This window comes from Heptranchias perlo, unplaced genomic scaffold, assembly GCF_035084215.1.
Source record: "Heptranchias perlo isolate sHepPer1 unplaced genomic scaffold, sHepPer1.hap1 HAP1_SCAFFOLD_480, whole genome shotgun sequence".
In the NCBI taxonomy this organism is placed as follows: Eukaryota; Metazoa; Chordata; class Chondrichthyes; order Hexanchiformes; family Hexanchidae; genus Heptranchias; species Heptranchias perlo.
The window spans coordinates 76,300-95,310 of NW_027139495.1; the positions used below are offsets into that span (position 1 = coordinate 76,300).

At 51.7% G+C, this 19,011-nt stretch overlaps 1 protein-coding gene across 1 annotated transcript in view; it reads left to right on the top strand.

The window, feature by feature from the left end:
- Positions 1-464: 464 nt before the first annotated feature.
- The window catches only part of LOC137313774 (pupal cuticle protein Edg-91-like), a gene marked incomplete at its 3' end in the record, with an annotated part of 96,374 nt that continues 77,827 nt past the window's right edge, over positions 465-19,011 (top strand). Inside the window, exon 1 of the mRNA XM_067979565.1 lies at positions 465-651. Coding sequence (XP_067835666.1) covers positions 585-651 — 67 coding nt within the window. The remainder of the gene's footprint in view (positions 652-19,011) is intronic.

The following is a 19,011-nucleotide window of genomic DNA, read 5'->3' on the forward strand; positions in this document are numbered from 1 at the left end:
AATAAACCCACGAAGTCTGGCTTGTCGGCATTCCAGAAACGGGGAATCTAATGTGGTGAGCAGACACACGGGGAGTTCTGCCAGACAACGGACCGTCTGCGAGCAAGGCTTGGACGTCGGAGGCAACGGATGAAGCCTCAGGGGTCGGGTCGTCTCCCTCCCCCCAAGCATTCACAGGCTCAGGAATTCGGCTCGGTCGGCTCCAGTCGAACTCTGACCCCTGCTCTCATGGGACCTTTGATTTTTCCGTCTTTGTTTTCTCTCTCTCTCTGTCCTGGAGAAATGGTGTTGTATTTCTCACGGGCGTCTGAAGCCGAGTTGGAGAAGGAGGAGGAGGAGGAGGAGGAGCGAGAATCAGAAAATAAACCTGGGGAAAGTGTTCTTCCAAATCAGCCGAGGTGGAGCTTGCGTGTGGGGTGGGCCAGTTTGCGGTGGGTGGGAGGACGGGGGCGGCGGAGGGGATTGGCCGAGAGGGTTGCCTGCGAAGGGATAAAAGGGGGCAGCAGCCAGCGAACGGGCCGAATGTGAACTGGAGAACAGGTCAGGAAACCTCGACAGCACACCCTGAGATTCGCAGCTCCGAGATGTGGGGTCTGACTTGGCTGCAGCTGAGCCTCTTGCTCTGCCTGGGCAGGCTGTCCCTGCAAAGAGGTAGGGTCATCTCTTTCCGAGGGGCAAATGCCACCAGCCCCCCCCCGCCCCTCCGCTGCATGGGTGGGCGGGGAGGCGGAAGTGCGGAGCGAGGAGGTGCGGGCAGGGTGCTCGTCCGTAACGGTTCGTCACCCAGACGATCCAAGCTTTGGACGGGGGATAGAGTTGGACGGAGATGTGCCTTGTTCCAATTTTCACATTCTAACTCTTGGCCCGATTCACTGACTGAGGGTTCCAGGCAGGGCCTCCCCTGCGTATTGAGAGCTCGTTCCAGTCAGATGAGAGTGTTTTGTGGGGTGTGGCTCACAGAGAAGCGAGGAGGTGGATTCTTAGAAAGAGGCTTCGGAGTCAACGGGGCGGAGAGAGAGTGGGAGAGGAAGGAAGGGGGAGAGGGAGATGGTGAGAGGGGATGGAGAGAGAGTGAGATGTTGAGAGAGTGATGGAGAGAGGGAGATAGTGAGAGAGGATGGAGAGAGTGGGATTGTCAGAGAGGAGAAGAGAGTGGGATAGTCAGAGAGGATGGAGAGATTGAGATAGTGAGAGAGGATGGAGAGAGAGTGAGATAGTGAGAGAGGATGGAGAGAGTGAGATAGTGAGAATGGATGGAGAGAGTGAGATAGTGAGAGGGGATGGAGAGAGAGTGAGATAGTGAGAGAGGATGGAGAGAGTGAGATAGTGAGAGAGGATGGAGAGAGTGAGATAGTGAGAGAGGATGGAGAGAGTGAGATAGTGAGAGAGGATGGAGAGAGTGAGATGGTGAGAGAGGATGGAGAGAGTGAGATAGTGAGAGAGGATGGAGAGAGTGAGATAGTGAGAGAGGATGGAGAGAGTGAGATGGAGAGAGAGGATGGAGAGAGTGAGATAGTGAGAGAGGATGGAGAGAGTGAGATAGTGAGAGAGGATGGAGAGAGTGAGACAGTGAGATAGGATGGAGAGAGTGAGATCGTGAGAGAGGATGGAGAGAGTGAGATAGTGAGAGAGGATGGAGAGAGTGAGATCATGAGAGAGGATGGAGAGAGTGTGACAGTGAGAGAGGATGGAGAGAGTGAGATAGTGAGAGAGGATGGAGAGAGTGAGATCATGAGAGAGGATGGAGAGAGTGAGATAGTGAGAGAGGATGGCGAGAGTGAGATAGTGAGAGAGGATGGAGAGAGTGAGATAGTGAGAGAGGATGGAGAGAGTGAGATAGTGAGAGAGGATGGAGAGAGTGAGATAGTGAGAGAGGATGGAGAGAGTGAGATAGTGAGAGAGGATGGAGAGAGTGAGATAGTGGGAGAGGATGGAGAGAGAGTGATAGTGAGAGAGGATGGAGAGAGTGAGATAGTGAGAGAGGATGGAGAGAGTGAGATAGTGAGAGAGGATGGAGAGAGTGAGATAGTGAGAGAGGATGGAGAGAGTGAGATAGTGAGAGAGAATGGAGAGAGTGAGATAGTGAGAGAGGATGGAGAGAGTGAGATAGTGAGAGAGGATGGAGAGAGTGAGATAGTGAGAGAGGATGGAGAGAGTGAGATAGTGAGAGAGGATGGAGAGAGTGAGATAGTGAGAGAGGATGGAGAGAGTGAGATAGTGAGAGAGGATGGAGAGAGTGAGATAGTGAGAGAGGATGGAGAGAGTGAGATCGTGAGAGAGGATGGAGAGAGTGAGATAGTGAGAGAGGATGGAGAGAGTGAGATAGTGAGAGAGGATGGAGAGAGTGAGATAGTGAGAGAGGATGGAGAGAGTGAGATCGTGAGAGAGGATGGAGAGAGTGAGATAGTGAGAGAGGATGGAGAGAGTGAAATAGTGAGAGAGGATGGAGAGAGTGAGATAGTGAGAGAGGATGGAGAGAGTGAGATAGTGAGAGAGGATGGAGAGAGTGAGATAGTGAGAGAGGATGGAGAGAGTGAAATAGTGAGAGAGGATGGAGAGAGTGAGATAGTGAGAGAGGATGGAGAGAGTGAGATAGTGAGAGAGGATGGAGAGAGTGAGATAGTGAGAGAGGATGGAGAGAGTGAGATAGTGAGAGAGGATGGAGAGAGTGAGATAGTGAGAGAGGATGGAGAGAGTGAGATAGTGAGAGAGGATGGAGAGAGTGAGATAGTGAGAGAGGATGGAGAGAGTGAGATCGTGAGAGAGGATGGAGAGAGTGAGATCGTGAGAGAGGATGGAGAGAGTGAGATAGTGAGAGAGGATGGAGAGAGTGAGATAGTGAGAGAGAATGGAGAGAGTGAGATAGTGAGAGAGGATGGAGAGAGTGAGATAGTGAGAGAGGATGGAGAGAGTGAGATAGTGAGAGAGGATGGAGAGAGTGAGATAGTGAGAGAGGATGGAGAGAGTGAGATAGTGAGAGAGGTTGGAGAGAGTGAGATAGTGAGAGAGGATGGAGAGAGTGAGATAGTGAGAGAGGATGGAGAGAGTGAGATAGTGAGAGAGGATGGAGAGAGTGAGATAGTGAGAGAGGATGGAGAGAGTGAGATAGTGAGAGAGGATGGAGAGAGTGAGATAGTGAGTGAGGATCGAGAGAGTGAGATCGTGAGAGAGGATGGAGAGAGTGAGATAGTGAGAGAGGATGGAGAGAGTGTGAGACAGTGAGAGAGGATGGAGAGAGTGAGATAGTGAGAGAGGATGGAGAGAGTGTGAGACAGTGAGAGAGGATGGAGAGAGTGAGATAGTGAGAGAGGATGGAGAGAGTGAGATAGTGAGAGAGGATGGAGGAGTGGATAGTGAGAGAGGAGTGTGAGAGTGAGATAGTGAGTGAGGATGGTGAGAGTGTGATTGTGAGTGAGGTGGAGTGGTGAGTAGTGAGAGGGATGGAGAGAGTGTGATAGTGAGAGAGGATGGAGGAGAGTGAGATAGTGAGAGAGGATGGAGAGTGGATAGTGGAGAGGATGGAGAGAGTGATGTGAGAGAGGATGGAGAGGTGAGTAGTGAGGGAGGATGGAGAGAGTGAGATAGTGAGTGAGGATGGAGAGAGGTGAGATAGTGAGTGAGGATGGTGAGAGTGAGATAGTGAGAGAGGATGGAGAGAGTGAATAGTGAGAGAGGATGGAGAGAGTGAGATAGTGAGTGAGGATGGAGAGAGTGAGATAGTGAGGAGGATGGAGAGGAGTGAGATGTGAGAGAGGATGGAGAGAGTGAGATAGTGTGAGGAGGATGGAGAGAGTGAGATAGTGAGGGAGAGGATGGGAGAGAGTGAGATAGTGAGTGAGGATGGTGAGAGTGAGATAGTGAGAGAGGATGGAGTGAGTGAGATAGTGTGAGAGGATGGAGAGTGTGTGATAGTGAGAGAGGATGGAGAGAGTGAGATAGTGAGAGAGGATGGAGAGAGTGAGATAGTGAGAGAGGATGGAGAGAGTGTGATAGTGAGAGAGGATGGAGGAGTGAGATAGTGAGAGAGGATGGAGAGAGTGAGTAGTGAGAGAGGATGGAGAGAGTGAGATAGTGAGAGAGGATGGAGAGAGTGAGATAGTGAGAGAGGATGGAGAGAGTGAGATAGTGAGAGAGGATGGAGAGAGTGAGATAGTGAGAGAGGATGGAGAGAGTGAGATAGTGAGAGAGGATGGAGAGAGTGAGAAGTGAGAGAGGATGGAGAGAGTGAGATAGTGAGAGAGGATGGAGAGAGTGAGATAGTGAGAGAGGATGGAGAGAGTGAGATAGTGAGAGAGGATGGAGAGAGTGAGATAGTGAGAGAGGATGGAGAGAGTGAGATAGTGAGAGAGGATGGAGAGAGTGAGATAGTGAGAGAGGATGGAGAGAGTGAGATAGTGAGAGAGGATGGAGAGAGTGAGATAGTGAGAGAGGATGGAGAGAGTGAGATAGTGAGTGAGGATGGAGAGAGTGAGATAGTGAGAGAGGATGGTGAGAGAGTGAGATAGTGAGAGAGGATGGAGTGAGTGAGATAGTGAGAGAGGATGGTGAGAGTGAGATAGTGAGAGAGGATGGAGAGAATGAGATAGTGAGAGAGGATGGAGAGAGTGAGATAGTGAGAGAGGATGGAGAGAGTGAGATAGTGAGAGAGGATGGAGAGAGTGGATAGTGAGAGAGGATGGAGAGAGTGAGATAGTGAGTGTGGATGGTGAGAGTGAGTAGTGAGAGATGTGAGAGAGTGAGATAGTGAGAGAGGATGGAGAGAGTGAGATAGTGAGAGAGGATGGAGAGAGTGAGATAGTGAGAGAGGATGGAGAGAGTGAGATAGTGAGAGAGGATGGAGAGAGTGAGATAGTGAGAGAGGATGGAGAGAGTGAGATCGTGAGTGAGGATGGAGGAGAGTGAGATAGTGAGAGAGGATGGAGAGAGTGAGATAGTGAGAGAGGATGGAGAGAGTGAGATGGTGAGAGAGGATGGAGAGAGTGAGATTGTGGTAGTGAGAGAGGATGGAGAGAGTGAGATAGTGAGAGAGGATGGAGAGAGTGAGATAGTGAGAGGATGGAGAGAGTGAGATAGTGAGAGAGGATGGAGAGAGTGAGATAGTGAGAGAGGATGGAGAGAGTGAGATAGTGAGAGAGGATGGAGAGAGTGAGATAGTGAGAGAGGATGGAGAGAGTGTGATAGTGAGAGAGGATGGAGAGAGTGAGATAGTGAGAGAGGATGGAGAGAGTGAGATAGTGAGAGAGGATGGAGAGAGTGAGATAGTGAGAGAGGATGGAGAGAGTGAGATAGTGAGAGGGATGGAGAGAGTGAGATAGTGAGAGAGGATGGAGAGAGTGAGATAGTGAGAGAGGATGGAGAGAGTGAGATAGTGAGAGAGGATGGAGAGAGTGAGATAGTGAGAGAGGATGGAGAGAGTGAGATAGTGAGAGAGGATGGAGAGAGTGAGATAGTGAGAGAGGATGGAGAGAGTGTGATAGTGAGAGAGGATGGAGAGTGTGATAGTGAGGGAGGATGGAGAGAGTGAGATAGTGGAGAGGATGGTGTGAGAGTGAGTTAGTGAGAGAGGATGGTGAGGGTGAGATAGTGAGAGAGGATGGAGAGAGTGAGATAGTGAGAGAGGATGGAGAGAGTGAGATAGTGAGAGAGGATGGTGTGAGAGTGAGTTAGTGAGAGAGGATGGTGAGAGAGAGTGAGATAGTGAGAGAGGATGGAGAGAGTGAGATAGTGGGAGAGGATGGAGAGAGTGAGATAGTGAGAGAGGATGGAGAGAGTGAGATAGTGAGAGAGGATGGAGAGAGAGTGAGATAGTGAGAGAGGATGGAGAGTGTGAGATAGTGTGTGAGGATGGAGAGAGTGAGATAGTGAGAGAGGATGGAGAGTGTGTTAGTGTGTGAGGATGGAGTGAGAGTGGATAGTGGAGAGGATGGAGAGAGTGAGATAGTGGGAGAGGATGGAGAGAGTGAGATAGTGAGAGAGGATGGAGAGAGTGAGATAGTGAGAGAGGATGGAGAGAGTGAGATAGTGAGAGAGGATGGAGAGAGTGAGATAGTGAGAGAGGATCGAGAGAGTGAGTAGTGAGAGAGGATGGAGAGAGTGTGATAGTGAGAGAGGATGGAGAGGAGTGAGATAGTGAGAGAGGATGGAGAGAGTGAGATAGTGGAGAGAGGATGGAGAGAGTGAGATAGTGAGAGAGGATGGAGAGAGTGAGATAGTGAGAGAGGATGGAGAGAGTGAGATAGTGTGAGAGGATGGAGAGAGTGAGATAGTGAGTGAGGATGGAGAGAGTGAGATAGTGAGAGAGGATGGAGAGAGTGAGATTGTGGAGAGGATGGAGAGAGTGAGATAGTGAGAGAGGATGGAGAGAGTGAGATAGTGAGAGAGGATGGAGAGAGTGAGATAGTGAGAGAGGATGGAGAGTGTGAGATAGTGAGAGAGGATGGAGAGAGTGAGATAGTGAGGAAGGATGGAGAGAGTGAGATAGTGAGAGAGGATGGAGAGAGTGTGATAGTGAGAGAGGATGGAGAGAGTGAGATAGTGGGAGTGGATGGAGAGTGTGAGATAGTGAGAGAGGATGGAGTGTGGATAGTGTGAGAGGATGGAGAGAGTGGATAGTGAGTGAGGATGGAGAGAGTGAGATAGTGAGAGAGGATGGAGAGAGTGAGATAGTGAGTGAGGATGGAGAGAGTGAGATAGTGAGAGAGGATGGAGTGTGTGGTGTGGGTGAGAGGATGGAGAGAGTGAGATAGTGAGAGAGGATGGAGAGAGTGAGATAGTGAGAGAGGATGGAGAGAGTGAGATAGTGAGAGAGGATGGAGAGAGTGAGATAGTGAGAGAGGTTGGAGGAGTGAGATAGTGAGAGAGGATGGAGAGAGTGAGATAGTGAGAGAGGATGGAGAGAGTGAGATAGTGAGAGAGGATGGAGAGAGTGTGATAGTGAGAGAGGATGGAGAGAGTGAGATGTGAGAGAGGATGGAGAGTGTGAGATAGTGAGAGAGGATGGAGAGAGTGAGATAGTGAGAGAGGATGGAGAGAGTGAGATAGTGAGAGAGATGGAGAGTGTGAGATGTGGAGAGGATGGGTGTGTGTGTTGTGAGTGAGGTGGAGAGAGTGAGATAGTGAGAGAGGATGGAGAGAGTGAGATGTGTGGGAGGATGGAGAGAGTGAGATAGTGAGAGAGGATGGAGAGGTGTGATGTGAGTGTGGATGGGTGAGTGGTGTGGAGAGGTGGGAGGTGAGATAGTGAGAGAGGATGGATGAGAGTGAGATTGTGAGAGAGGATGGAGAGGTGAGATAGTGTGAGAGGATGGAGAGAGTGTGATAGTGAGAGGGATGGAGAGAGTGAGATAGTGAGTGAGGTGTGGAGTGAGTGTGTGATTGTGAGAGTGGTTGGTGAGTGTGAGATTGTGAGAGAGGATGGTGAGTGTGAGATAGTGAGAGTGATGGAGAGAGTGAGATAGTGAGTGAGGATGGAGAGAGTGAGATAGTGGAGAGGATGGAGAGAGTGAGATAGTGGGAGGGATGGAGAGGAGTGTGATAGTGAGAGAGGATGGAGAGAGTGAGATGTGTTGTGAGAGGATGGAGAGAGAGTGAGATAGTGAGAGAGGATGGAGAGAGTGAGATAGTGAGAGAGGATGGTGAGAGTGAGTTGTGGAGTGGATGGAGAGTGTGAGTAGTGAGAGAGGTGGTGTGAGTGAGATAGTGAGAGAGGATGGTGTGAGTGTGTTGGTGTGAGGGGATGGAGGAGAGTGAGATAGTGAGGAGGTTGGGGTGTGGATGTGAGTGGTGGTGTGTGTGTGGTGTGAGTGGGTGAGGTTGGAGAGTGGGTGGTTGTGAGTGTTGGTGGGAGTGGAGTGAGATAGTGTGTGGTGAGGATGGAGAGAGTGAGATAGTGAGAGAGGTGAGAGAGTGAGATAGTGGGTGAGGTTGGAGAGAGTGAGATGGTGAGAGAGGATGGAGAGAGTGTGATAGTGGGAGAGGTTGGAGTGAGTGAGATGTGGAGAGGATGGATGAGAGTGAGATAGTGAGAGAGGATGGTGAGAGTGAGATAGTGAGAGTGTGTGAGGGTGTGTTAGTGTGTGTGGTTGGGAGAGTGAGATTGTGTGTGAGGTGAGGAGTGGTGTGGTGAGATGGAGTGAGTGAGATTGTGAGTGTGGTGAGAGTGAGATAGTGGTGTGGATGGAGGAGTGAGATAGTGAGAGAGGATGGAGAGAGTGAGATGGTGAGAGAGGATGGTGAGAGTGAGTTGTGAGAGGAGGATGGAGAGAGTGAGATAGTGAGAGAGGATGGAGTGTGTGAGATAGTGGGAGAGGATGGAGAGTGTGGTTGTGTGTGGGATGGTGGGTGTGTGTTGTGTGAGTGGTTGGTGAGTGTGAGTTGTGAGAGGGTGTGGAGAGAGTGAGATAGTGAGAGATGTGGAGAGAGTGAGATGTGAGAGAGGATGGAGAGTGTGAGATGTGAGAGAGGATGAGAGAGTGAGATAGTGAGAGAGGATGAGAGAGTGAGATAGTGAGAGAGGATGGAGAGAGTGAGATAGTGAGAGAGATGGAGAGAGTGAGATAGTGAGAGAGGATGGAGAGAGTGAGTTGTGTGAGAGGATGGGTGTGTGTGTGATAGTGTGTGAGGTTGGTTGAGTGTGTGATGTGAGAGAGGTGGTGTGAGTAGTAGGTGGAGGGATGAGAGGTGAGTGTGAGTGAGGTGGAGTGTGTGTGTGTGAAGAGGATGGAGGAGTGAGATAGTGAGAGTGGTTGGAGAGAGTGAGGTAGTGAGAGAGGATGGAGAGAGTGAGATAGTGAGAGAGGATGGAGAGAGTGAGATAGTGAGAGAGGATGGAGAGAATGAGATTGTGAGGGGATGAGGAGTGAGAGAGTGATGGTGAGAGGTGAGGAGTGAGATAGTGAGAGAGGATGGAAGAGAGTGAGATAGTGAGAGAGGATGGAGAGAGTGAGATAGTGAGAGAGGATGGAGAGAGTGAGATAGTGAGAGAGGATGGATGAGAGTGAGATAGTGAGAGAGGATGGAGAGAGTGAGATAGTGAGAGAGGATGGAGAGAGTGAGATAGTGAGAGAGGATGGAGAGAGTGAGATAGTGAGAGAGGATGGAGAGAGTGAGATAGTGGGAGAGGATGGAGAGAGTGAGATAGTGAGAGAGGATGGAGAGAGTGAGATAGTGAGAGAGGATGGAGAGAGTGAGTAGTGAGAGAGGATGGAGAGAGTGAGATAGTGAGAGAGGATGGAGAGAGTGAGATAGTGAGAGAGGATGGAGAGAGTGAGATAGTGAGAGAGGATGGAGAGAGTGAGATAGTGAGAGAGGATGGAGAGAGTAGATAGTGAGAGAGGATGGAGAGAGTGAGATAGTGAGAGAGGATGGAGAGAGTGAGATTGTGTGTGTGGGATGGAGAGTGTGAGATAGTGAGAGAGGATGGAGAGAGTGAGATAGTGAGAGAGGATGGAGAGAGTGAGATAGTGAGAGAGGATGGATGAGGAGTGTGTTAGTGTGAGAGGATGGAGAGGTGAGTTGTGAGAGAGGTTGAGGGTGGTAGTGAGAGAGGATGGAGAGAGTGAGATAGTGAGAGAGGATGGAGAGAGTGAGATAGTGAGAGAGATGGAGAGAGTGAGATAGTGAGAGAGGATGGAGAGAGTGAGATGTGAGAGAGGATGGAGAGAGTGAGATAGTGAGATGAGGATGGGAGAGAGTGAGATAGTGAGAGAGGATGGAGAGAGTGAGATAGTGAGAGAGGATGGAGAGAGTGAGATAGTGAGAGAGGATGGAGAGAGTGAGATAGTGAGAGAGGATGGAGAGAGTGAGATGTGAGAGAGGATGGAGAGAGGATAGTGAGAGAGGATGGAGAGAGTGAGATAGTGAGAGAGGATGGAGAGAGTGAGATTGTGAGAGAGGATGGAGAGAGTGAGATAGTGAGAGAGGATGGAGAGAGTGAGATAGTGAGGAGAGGATGGAGAGAGTGAGATAGTGAGAGAGGATGGAGAGAGTGAGATAGTGAGAGAGGATGGAGAGAGTGAGATAGTGAGAGAGGATGGAGAGAGTGAGATAGTGAGAGAGGATGGAGAGAGTGAGATAGTGAGAGAGGATGGAGAGAGTGAGATAGTGAGAGAGGATGGAGAGAGTGAGATAGTGAGAGAGGATGGAGAGAGTGAGATAGTGAGAGAGGATGGAGAGAGTGTGATAGTGAGAGAGGATGGGTGAGAGTGAGATAGTGAGAGAGGATGGAGAGAGTGAGATAGTGAGAGAGGATGGAGAGAGTGAGATAGTGAGAGAGGATGGAGAGAGTGAGAGTGTGAGAGAGGATGGAGAGAGAGTGAGATAGTGAGAGAGGATGGAGAGAGTGAGATAGTGAGAGAGGATGGAGAGAGTGAGATAGTGAGAGAGGATGGAGAGAGTGAGATAGTGAGAGAGGATGGAGAGAGTGAGATAGTGAGAGAGGATGGAGAGAGTGAGATAGTGAGAGAGGATGGAGAGAGTGAGATAGTGAGAGAGGATGGAGAGAGTGAGATAGTGAGAGAGGATGGAGTGAGTGAGATAGTGAGAGAGGATGGAGAGAGTGAGATAGTGAGTGAGGATGGAGAGAGTGAGATAGTGAGAGTGGTGGAGAGAGTGAGATAGTGAGAGAGGATGGAGAGAGTGAGATAGTGAGAGAGGATGGAGAGAGTGAGATAGTGAGAGAGGATGGAGAGAGTGAGATAGTGAGTGAGGATGGAGAGAGTGAGATAGTGAGAGAGGATGGAGAGAGTGAGATAGTGAGAGAGGATGGAGAGGAGTGAGATAGTGAGAGAGGATGGAGAGAGTGAGATAGTGAGAGAGGATGGAGAGAGTGAGATAGTGAGAGAGGATGGAGAGAGTGAGATAGTGAGAGAGGATGGAGAGAGTGAGATAGTGAGAGAGGATGGAGAGAGTGAGATAGTGAGAGAGGATGGAGAGAGTGAGATAGTGAGAGAGGATGGAGAGAGTGAGATAGTGAGAGAGGATGGAGAGAGTGAGATAGTGAGAGAGGATGGAGAGAGTGAGATAGTGAGAGAGGATGGAGAGAGTGAGATAGTGAGAGAGGATGGAGAGAGTGAGATAGTGAGAGAGGATGGAGAGAGTGAGATAGTGAGAGAGGATGGAGAGAGTGAGATAGTGAGAGAGGATGGAGAGAGTGAGATAGTGAGAGAGGATGGAGAGAGTGAGATAGTGAGAGAGGATGGAGAGAGTGAGATAGTGAGAGAGGATGGAGAGAGTGAGATAGTGAGAGAGGATGGAGAGAGTGAGATAGTGAGAGAGGATGGAGAGAGTGAGATAGTGAGAGAGGATGGAGAGAGTGAGATAGTGAGAGAGGATGGAGAGAGTGAGATAGTGAGAGAGGATGGAGAGAGTGAGATAGTGAGAGAGGATGGAGAGAGTGAGATAGTGAGAGAGGATGGAGAGAGTGAGATAGTGAGAGAGGATGGAGAGAGTGAGATAGTGAGAGAGGATGGAGAGAGTGAGATAGTGAGAGAGGATGGAGAGAGTGAGATAGTGAGAGAGGATGGAGAGAGTGAGATAGTGAGAGAGGATGGAGAGAGTGTGAGTGAGAGAGATGGAGAGAGTGTGATAGTGAGAGAGGATGGAGAGAGTGAGATAGTGAGAGAGGATGGAGAGAGTGAGATAGTGAGAGAGGATGGAGAGAGTGAGATAGTGAGAGAGGATGGATGAGAGTGAGATAGTGAGAGAGGATGGTGAGAGTGAGATAGTGAGAGAGGAGGAGAGAGTGAGATAGTGAGAGAGGATGGAGAGAGTGAGATAGTGAGAGAGGATGGAGAGAGTGAGATAGTGAGAGAGGATGGAGAGAGTGAGATAGTGAGAGAGGATGGAGAGAGTGAGATAGTGAGAGAGGATGGAGAGAGTGAGATAGTGAGAGAGGATGGAGAGAGTGAGATAGTGAGAGAGGATGGAGAGAGTGTGATAGTGAGAGAGGATGGAGGAGAGTGAGATAGTGAGAGAGGATGGAGAGAGTGAGATAGTGAGTGAGGATGGAGAGAGAGTGAGATAGTGAGAGAGGATGGAGAGAGTGGATAGTGAGAGAGGATGGAGAGAGTGAGATAGTGAGAGAGGATGGAGAGAGTGAGTTGTGAGAGAGGATGGGAGAGTGAGATAGTGAGAGAGGATGGAGAGAGTGAGATAGTGAGAGAGGATGGAGAGAGTGAGATAGTGAGAGAGGATGGAGAGAGTGAGATAGTGAGAGGGATGGAGAGAGTGAGATAGTGAGAGAGGATGGAGAGAGTGAGATAGTGAGAGAGGATGGAGAGAGTGAGATAGTGAGAGAGGATGGAGAGAGTGTGATAGTGAGAGAGGATGGAGAGAGTGAGATAGTGAGAGAGGATGGAGAGAGTGAGATAGTGAGAGAGGATGGAGAGAGTGAGATAGTGAGAGAGGATGGAGAGGTGTGTTAGTGAGAGAGGATGGAGAGAGTGAGATAGTGAGAGAGGATGGAGAGAGTGAGATAGTGAGAGAGGATGGAGAGTGTGAGTAGTGAGAGAGGATGGAGAGAGTGAGATAGTGAGAGGATGGAGGAGTGTGACAGTGAGAGAGGATGGAGAGTGAGATAGTGAGAGAGGATGAAGAGAGTGAGATAGTGAGAGAGGATGGAGAGAGTGTGATATGGTGAGAGAGGATGGTGAGAGTGAGATAGTGATGAGAGGATGGAGAGAGTGTGAGTGGTGAGAGATGATGGAGAGAGTGAGATAGTGAGAGAGGATGGAGAGAGTGTGAGATGGTGAGAGATGATGGAGAGAGTGAGATAGTGAGAGAGGATGGAGAGATAGTGAGATAGTGAGAGATGATGGAGAGAGTGTTAGAAGTTGGGGAGAGAATGAATGAATGGTGGAGATTAAATTTTGTTTTTTTGTGATCGACAATAACAGTCGTCGAAAATTAGAGTCCAAGCCATATTGAGATGGTGTGTGGTGGACAGAGGGGGACTTTAAAACAGGAGGTGACGAAAAGGGAGAGAACGAGACAGGGAGAGACTGACATGGAGAGAGAGATGGTGAAAGAGAGTGAAAGAAAGGAAGAAGAGAGACCGTGAGAGAGAGAGTGGGGGGCAGAAGGGTGAGAGAGAGAAAAAGAGAGACAGAGAACGAGAGAGGCAGACAGGGAGACAGAAGGGTGAGAGAGAGAGATGGTGAGGAAGTGACAGGGAGAGAGAAAGAGAGAGAGGGAGTGAAGAGAGAGAGAGAGAAAGAGAGGGAAACAGGGAGAGAGAGGGAGAGAGAGGGAGATGGTGAGGGTGGGAGAGAGAGAGACAGGAGAGAGAGAGAGAGAGAGAGAAGGGTGAGAAAGGAGAGACATTGAGGGAGCGAGAGAGAGAGACGGTGGGTGGGGGAGAGGGAGAGGGTGAGAGAGACAGTGTGAGAGAGACAGGGAGAGGATGAGAGAGAGACAGTGTGAGAGAGACAGGGAGAGGGTGAGAGAGAGAGACAGTGTGAGAGAGACTGGGAGAGGGTGAGAGAGAGACAGTGTGAGAGAGACAGGGAGAGGGTGAGAGAGAGAGACAGTGTGAGAGAGACAGGGAGAGGGTGTGAGAGAGAGACAGTGTGAGAGAGACAGGGAGAGGGTGAGAGAGACAGGGAGAGGGTGAGAGAGACAGGGAGAGGGTGAGAGAGAGAGACAGTGTGAGAGAGACAGGGAGAGGGTGAGAGAGACAGGGAGAGGGTGAGAGAGAGAGACAGTGTGAGAGAGACAGGGAGAGGGTGAGAGAGAGAGACAGTGTGAGAGAGACAGGGAGAGGGTGAGAGAGACAGGGAGAGGGAGAGAGAGAGAGACAGTGTGAGAGAGACAGGGAGAGGGTGAGAGAGAGAGACAGTGTGAGAGAGACAGGGAGAGGGTGAGAGAGAGACAGTGTGAGAGAGACAGGGAGAGGGTGAGAGAGAGAGACAGTGTGAGAGAGACAGGGAGAGGGTGAGAGAGAGAGCCAGTGTGAGAGAGACAGGGAGAGGAGTGAGAGAGAGACAGTGTGAGAGAGACAGGGAGAGGGTGAGAGAGAGAGACAGTGTGAGAGAGACAGGGAGAGGGGTGAGAGAGAGAGACAGTGTGAGAGAGACAGGGAGAGGGTGAGAGAGACAGGGAGAGGGTGAGAGGGAGACAGTGTGAGAGAGACAGGGAGAGGGTGAGAGAGAGACAGTGTGAGAGAGACAGGGAGAGGGTGAGAGAGAGAGACAGTGTGAGAGAGACAGGGAGAGGGTGAGAGAGAGAGACAGTGTGAGAGAGACAGGGAGAGGGAGAGAGAGAGAGACAGTGTGAGAGAGACAGGGAGAGGGTGAGAGAGAGAGACAGTGTGAGAGAGACAGGGAGAGTGGTGAGAGAGAGACAGTGTGAGAGAGACAGGGAGAGGGTGAGAGAGAGAGACAGTGTGAGAGAGACAGTGAGAGGGTGAGAGAGAGACAGTGTGAGAGAGACAGGGAGAGGAGTGAGAGAGAGAGACAGTGTGAGAGAGACAGGGAGAGGGTGAGAGAGAGAGACAGTGTGAGAGAGACAGGGAGAGGGTGAGAGAGAGAGACAGTGTGAGAGAGACAGGGAGAGGGTGAGAGAGAGACAGGAGAGGGTGAGAGAGACAGGGAGAGGGTGAGAGAGAGACAGTGTGAGAGAGACAGGGAGAGGGTGAGAGAGAGACAGTGTGAGAGAGACAGGGAGAGGGTGAGAGAGAGAGAGTGTGAGAGAGACAGGGAGAGGGTGAGAGAGAGAGAGTGTGAGAGAGACAGGGAGAGGATGAGAGAGAGACAGTGTGAGAGAGACAGGAGAGGGTGAGAGAGAGACAGTGTGAGAGAGACTGGGAGAGGATGAGAGAGAGAGACAGTGTGAGAGAGACAGGGAGAGGGTGAGAGAGAGACAGTGTGAGAGAGACAGGGAGAGGGTGAGAGAGAGAGAGACAGTGTGAGAGAGACAGGGAGAGGGTGAGAGAGAGAGACAGTGTGAGAGAGACAGGGAGAGGGTGAGAGAGACAGGGAGAGGGTGAGAGAGACAGGGAGAGGGTGAGAGAGAGAGACAGTGTGAGAGAGACAGGAGAGGGTGAGAGAGAGAGACAGTGTGAGAGAGACAGGGAGAGGGTGAGAGAGAAAGACAGTGTGAGAGAGACAGGGAGAGGGTGAGAGAGAGAGACAGTGTGAGAGAGACAGGGAGAGGGTGAGAGACAGGGAGAGGGTGAGAGAGACAGGGAGAGGGTGAGAGAGAGACAGGGAGAGGGTGAGAGGAGACAGGGAGAGGGTGAGAGAGAGACAGTGTGAGAGAGACAGGGAGAGGGGTGAGAGAGAGACAGTGTGAGAGAGACAGTGAGAGGATGAGAGAGAGACAGTGTGAGAGAGACAGGGAGAGGGTGAGAGAGAGACAGTGTGAGAGAGACAGGGAGAGGGTGAGAGAGAGACAGTGTGAGAGAGACAAGGAGAGGGTGAGAGAGAGACAGTGTGAGAGAGACAGGGAGAGGGTGAGAGAGAGAGACAGTGTGAGAGAGACAGGGAGAGGGTGAGAGAGAGAGACAGTGTGAGAGAGAGAGGGAGAGGGTGAGAGAGAGACAGTGTGGAGAGACAGGGAGAGGGGTGAGAGAGAGACAGTGTGAGAGAGACAGGGAGAGGGGTGAGAGAGAGACAGTGTGGGAGAGACAGGGAGAGGGTGAGAGAGAGACAGTGTGAGAGAGACAGGGAGAGGGTGAGAGAGAGACAGTGTGAGAGAGACAGGGAGAGGGTGAGAGAGAGAGACAGTGTGAGAGAGACAGGGAGAGGGGTGAGAGAGAGAGACAGTGTGAGAGAGACAAGGGAGAGGGTGAGAGAGAGAGACAGTGTGAGAGAGACAGGGAGAGGGTGAGAGAGAGAGACAGTGTGAGAGAGACAGGGAGAGGGTGAGAGAGAGAGACAGTGTGAGAGAGAGAGGGAGAGGGTGAGAGAGACAGGGAGAGGGTGAGAGAGACAGGGAGAGGGTGAGAGAGAGAGACAGTGTGAGAGAGACAGGGAGAGGGTGAGAGAGAGAGACAGTGTGAGAGAGAGAGGGAGAGGGTGAGAGAGACAGGGAGAGGGTGAGAGAGACAGGGAGAGGGTGAGAGAGAGAGACAGTGTGAGAGAGACAGGGAGAGGGTGAGAGAGAGACAGTGTGAGAGAGACAGGGAGAGGATGAGAGAGAGACAGTGTGAGAGAGACAGGGAGAGGGTGAGAGAGAGAGACAGTGTGAGAGAGACAGGGAGAGGGTGAGAGAGAGACAGTGTGAGAGAGACAGGGAGAGGGTGAGAGAGAGACAGTGTGAGAGAGACAGGGAGAGGGTGAGAGAGACAGGGAGAGGGTGAGAGAGACAGGGAGAGGGTGAGAGAGACAGGGAGAGAGAGAGAGCAGTGTGAGAGAGACAGGGAGAGGGATGAGAGAGACAGGGAGAGGGTGAGAGAGACAGGGAGAGGTGAGAGAGAGAGAGAGGGAGAGGGTGAGAGAGACAGGGAGAGGGTGAGAGAGACAGGGAGAGGGTGAGAGAGAGAGCCAGTGTGAGAGAGACAGGGAGAGGGTGAGAGAGAGACAGTGTGAGAGAGACAGGGAGAGGGTGAGAGAGAGACAGTGTGAGAGAGACAGGGAGAGGGTGAGAGAGACAGGGAGAGGGTGAGAGAGACAGGGAGAGGGTGAGAGAGAGAGCCAGTGTGAGAGAGACAGGGAGAGGATGAGAGAGAGAGGGAGAGGGTGAGAGAGACAGGGAGAGGGTGAAGAGAGACAGGGAGAGGGTAAGAGAGACAGGGAGAGGAGTGAGAGAGACAGGGAGAGGGTGAGAGAGACAGGGAGAGGGTGAGAGAGAGAGACAGTGTGAGAGAGACAGGGAGAGGGTGAGAGAGAGAGACAGTGTGAGAGAGACAGGGAGAGGGTGAGAGAGACAGGGAGAGAGGTGAGAGAGACAGGGAGAGGGTAAGAGAGACAGGGAGAGGGTGAGAGAGACAGGGAGAGGGTTGAGAGAGAGAGACAGTGTGAGAGAGACAGGGAGAGGGTGAGAGAGAGAGACAGTGTGAGAGAGACAGGGAGAGGGTGAGAGAGACAGGGAGAGGTGAGAGAGACAGGGAGAGGGTGAGAGAGAGGGAGAGGGAGAGACAGGAGAGGGTGAGAGAGACAGGGAGAGGGTGAGAGAGACAGGGAGAGGGTGAGAGAGAGAGACAGTGTGAGAGAGACAGGGAGAGGGTGAGAGAGAGACAGTGTGAGAGAGACAGGGAGAGGGTGAGAGAGACAGGGAGAGGGTGAGAGAGACAGGGAGAGGGTGAGAGAGAGAGACAGTGTGAGAGAGACAGGGAGAGGTGAGAGAGAGACAGTGTGAGAGAGACAGGGAGAGGGTGAGAGAGAGACAGGGTGAGAGAGACAGGGAGAGGGTGAGAGAGAAAGGGAGAGGGTGAGAGAGACAGGGAGAGGGGTGAGAGAGACAGGGAGAGGGTGAGAGAGGAGACAGTGTGAGAGAGACAGGGAGAGGGTGAGAGAGAGACAGTGTGAGAGAGACAAGGAGAGGGTGAGAGAGAGACAGTGTGAGAGAGACAGGGAGAGGGAGAGAGAGAGAGACAGGTGTGAGAGAGACAGGGAGAGGGTGAGAGAGAGAGACAGTGTGAGAGAGAGAGGGAGAGGGTGAGAGAGACAGGGAGAGGGTGAGAGAGACAGGGAGAGGGTGAGAGAGACAGGGAGAGGGTGAGAGAGACAGGGAGAGGTGTGAGAGAGAAGGGAGAGAGGGTGAGAGAGACAGGGAGAGGGTGAGAGAGACAGGGAGAGGGTGAGAGAGACAGGGAGAGGGTGAGAGAGAGAGACAGTGTGAGAGAGACAGGGAGAGGGTGAGAGAGACAGGGAGAGGGAGAGAGAGACAGGGAGAGGGTGAGAGAGAGAGACAGTGTGAGAGAGACAGGGAGAGGGTGTGAGAGAGACAGGGAGAGGGTGAGAGAGAGAGACAGTGTGAGAGAGACAGGGAGAGGGTGAGAGAGAGACAGTGTGAGAGAGACAGGGAGAGGGTGAGAGAGAGAGACAGTGTGAGAGAGACAGGGAGAGGGTGAGAGAGACAGGGAGAGGGTGAGAGAGACAGGGAGAGGGTGAGAGAGACAGGGAGAGGGTGAGAGAGACAGGGAGGGTGAGAGAGACAGGGAGAGGGTGAGAGAGACAGGGAGCAGGGTGAGAGAGACAGGGAGAGGGTGAGAGAGAGAGACAGTGTGAGAGAGACAGGGAGAGGGTCGAGAGAGACAGGGAGAGGGAGAGAGAGACAGGGAGAGGGTGAGAGGAGAGAGACAGAGTGAGAGAGACAGGGAGAGGGTGAGAGAGACAGGAGAGAGGTGAGAGAGAGAGACAGTGTGAGAGAGACAGGGAGAGGGTGAGAGAGAGAGACAGTGTGAGAGAGACAGGGAGAGGGGTGAGAGAGAGAGACAGTGTGAGAGAGACAGGGAGAGGGTGAGAGAGAGAGACAGTGTGAGAGAGACAGGGAGAGGGTGAGAGAGACAGGGAGAGGGTGAGAGAGAGAGACAGTGTGAGAGAGACATGGAGAGGATGAGAGAGAGAGACAGTGTGAGAGAGACAGGGAGAGGGTGAGAGAGAGACAGTGTGAGAGAGACAGGGAGAGGGTGAGAGAGACAGGGAGAGGGTGAGGAGAGAGACAGTGTGAGAGAGACAGGGAGAGGGTGAGAGAGAGAGACAGTGTGAGAGAGACAGGGAGAGGGATGAGAGAGAGGACAGTGTGAGAGAGACAGGGAGAGGGTGAGAGAGACAGGGAGAGGGTGAGAGAGAGAGACAGTGTGAGAGAGACAGGGAGAGGGTGAGAGAGAGACAGTGTGAGAGACAGGAGAGAGAGAGACGTGTGAGAGAGACAGGGAGAGGGGTGAGAGAGAGAGACAGTGTGAGAGAGGACAGGGAGAGGGTGAGAGAGAGAGACAGTGTGAGAGAGACAGGGAGAGGGTGAGAGAGACAGGAGACAGGGTGTGAGAGAGACAGGAGAGAGAGAGACAGTGAGAGAGAGACAGGGAGAGGGTGAGAGAGAGAGAGTGGTGAGAGAGACAGGGAGAGGGTA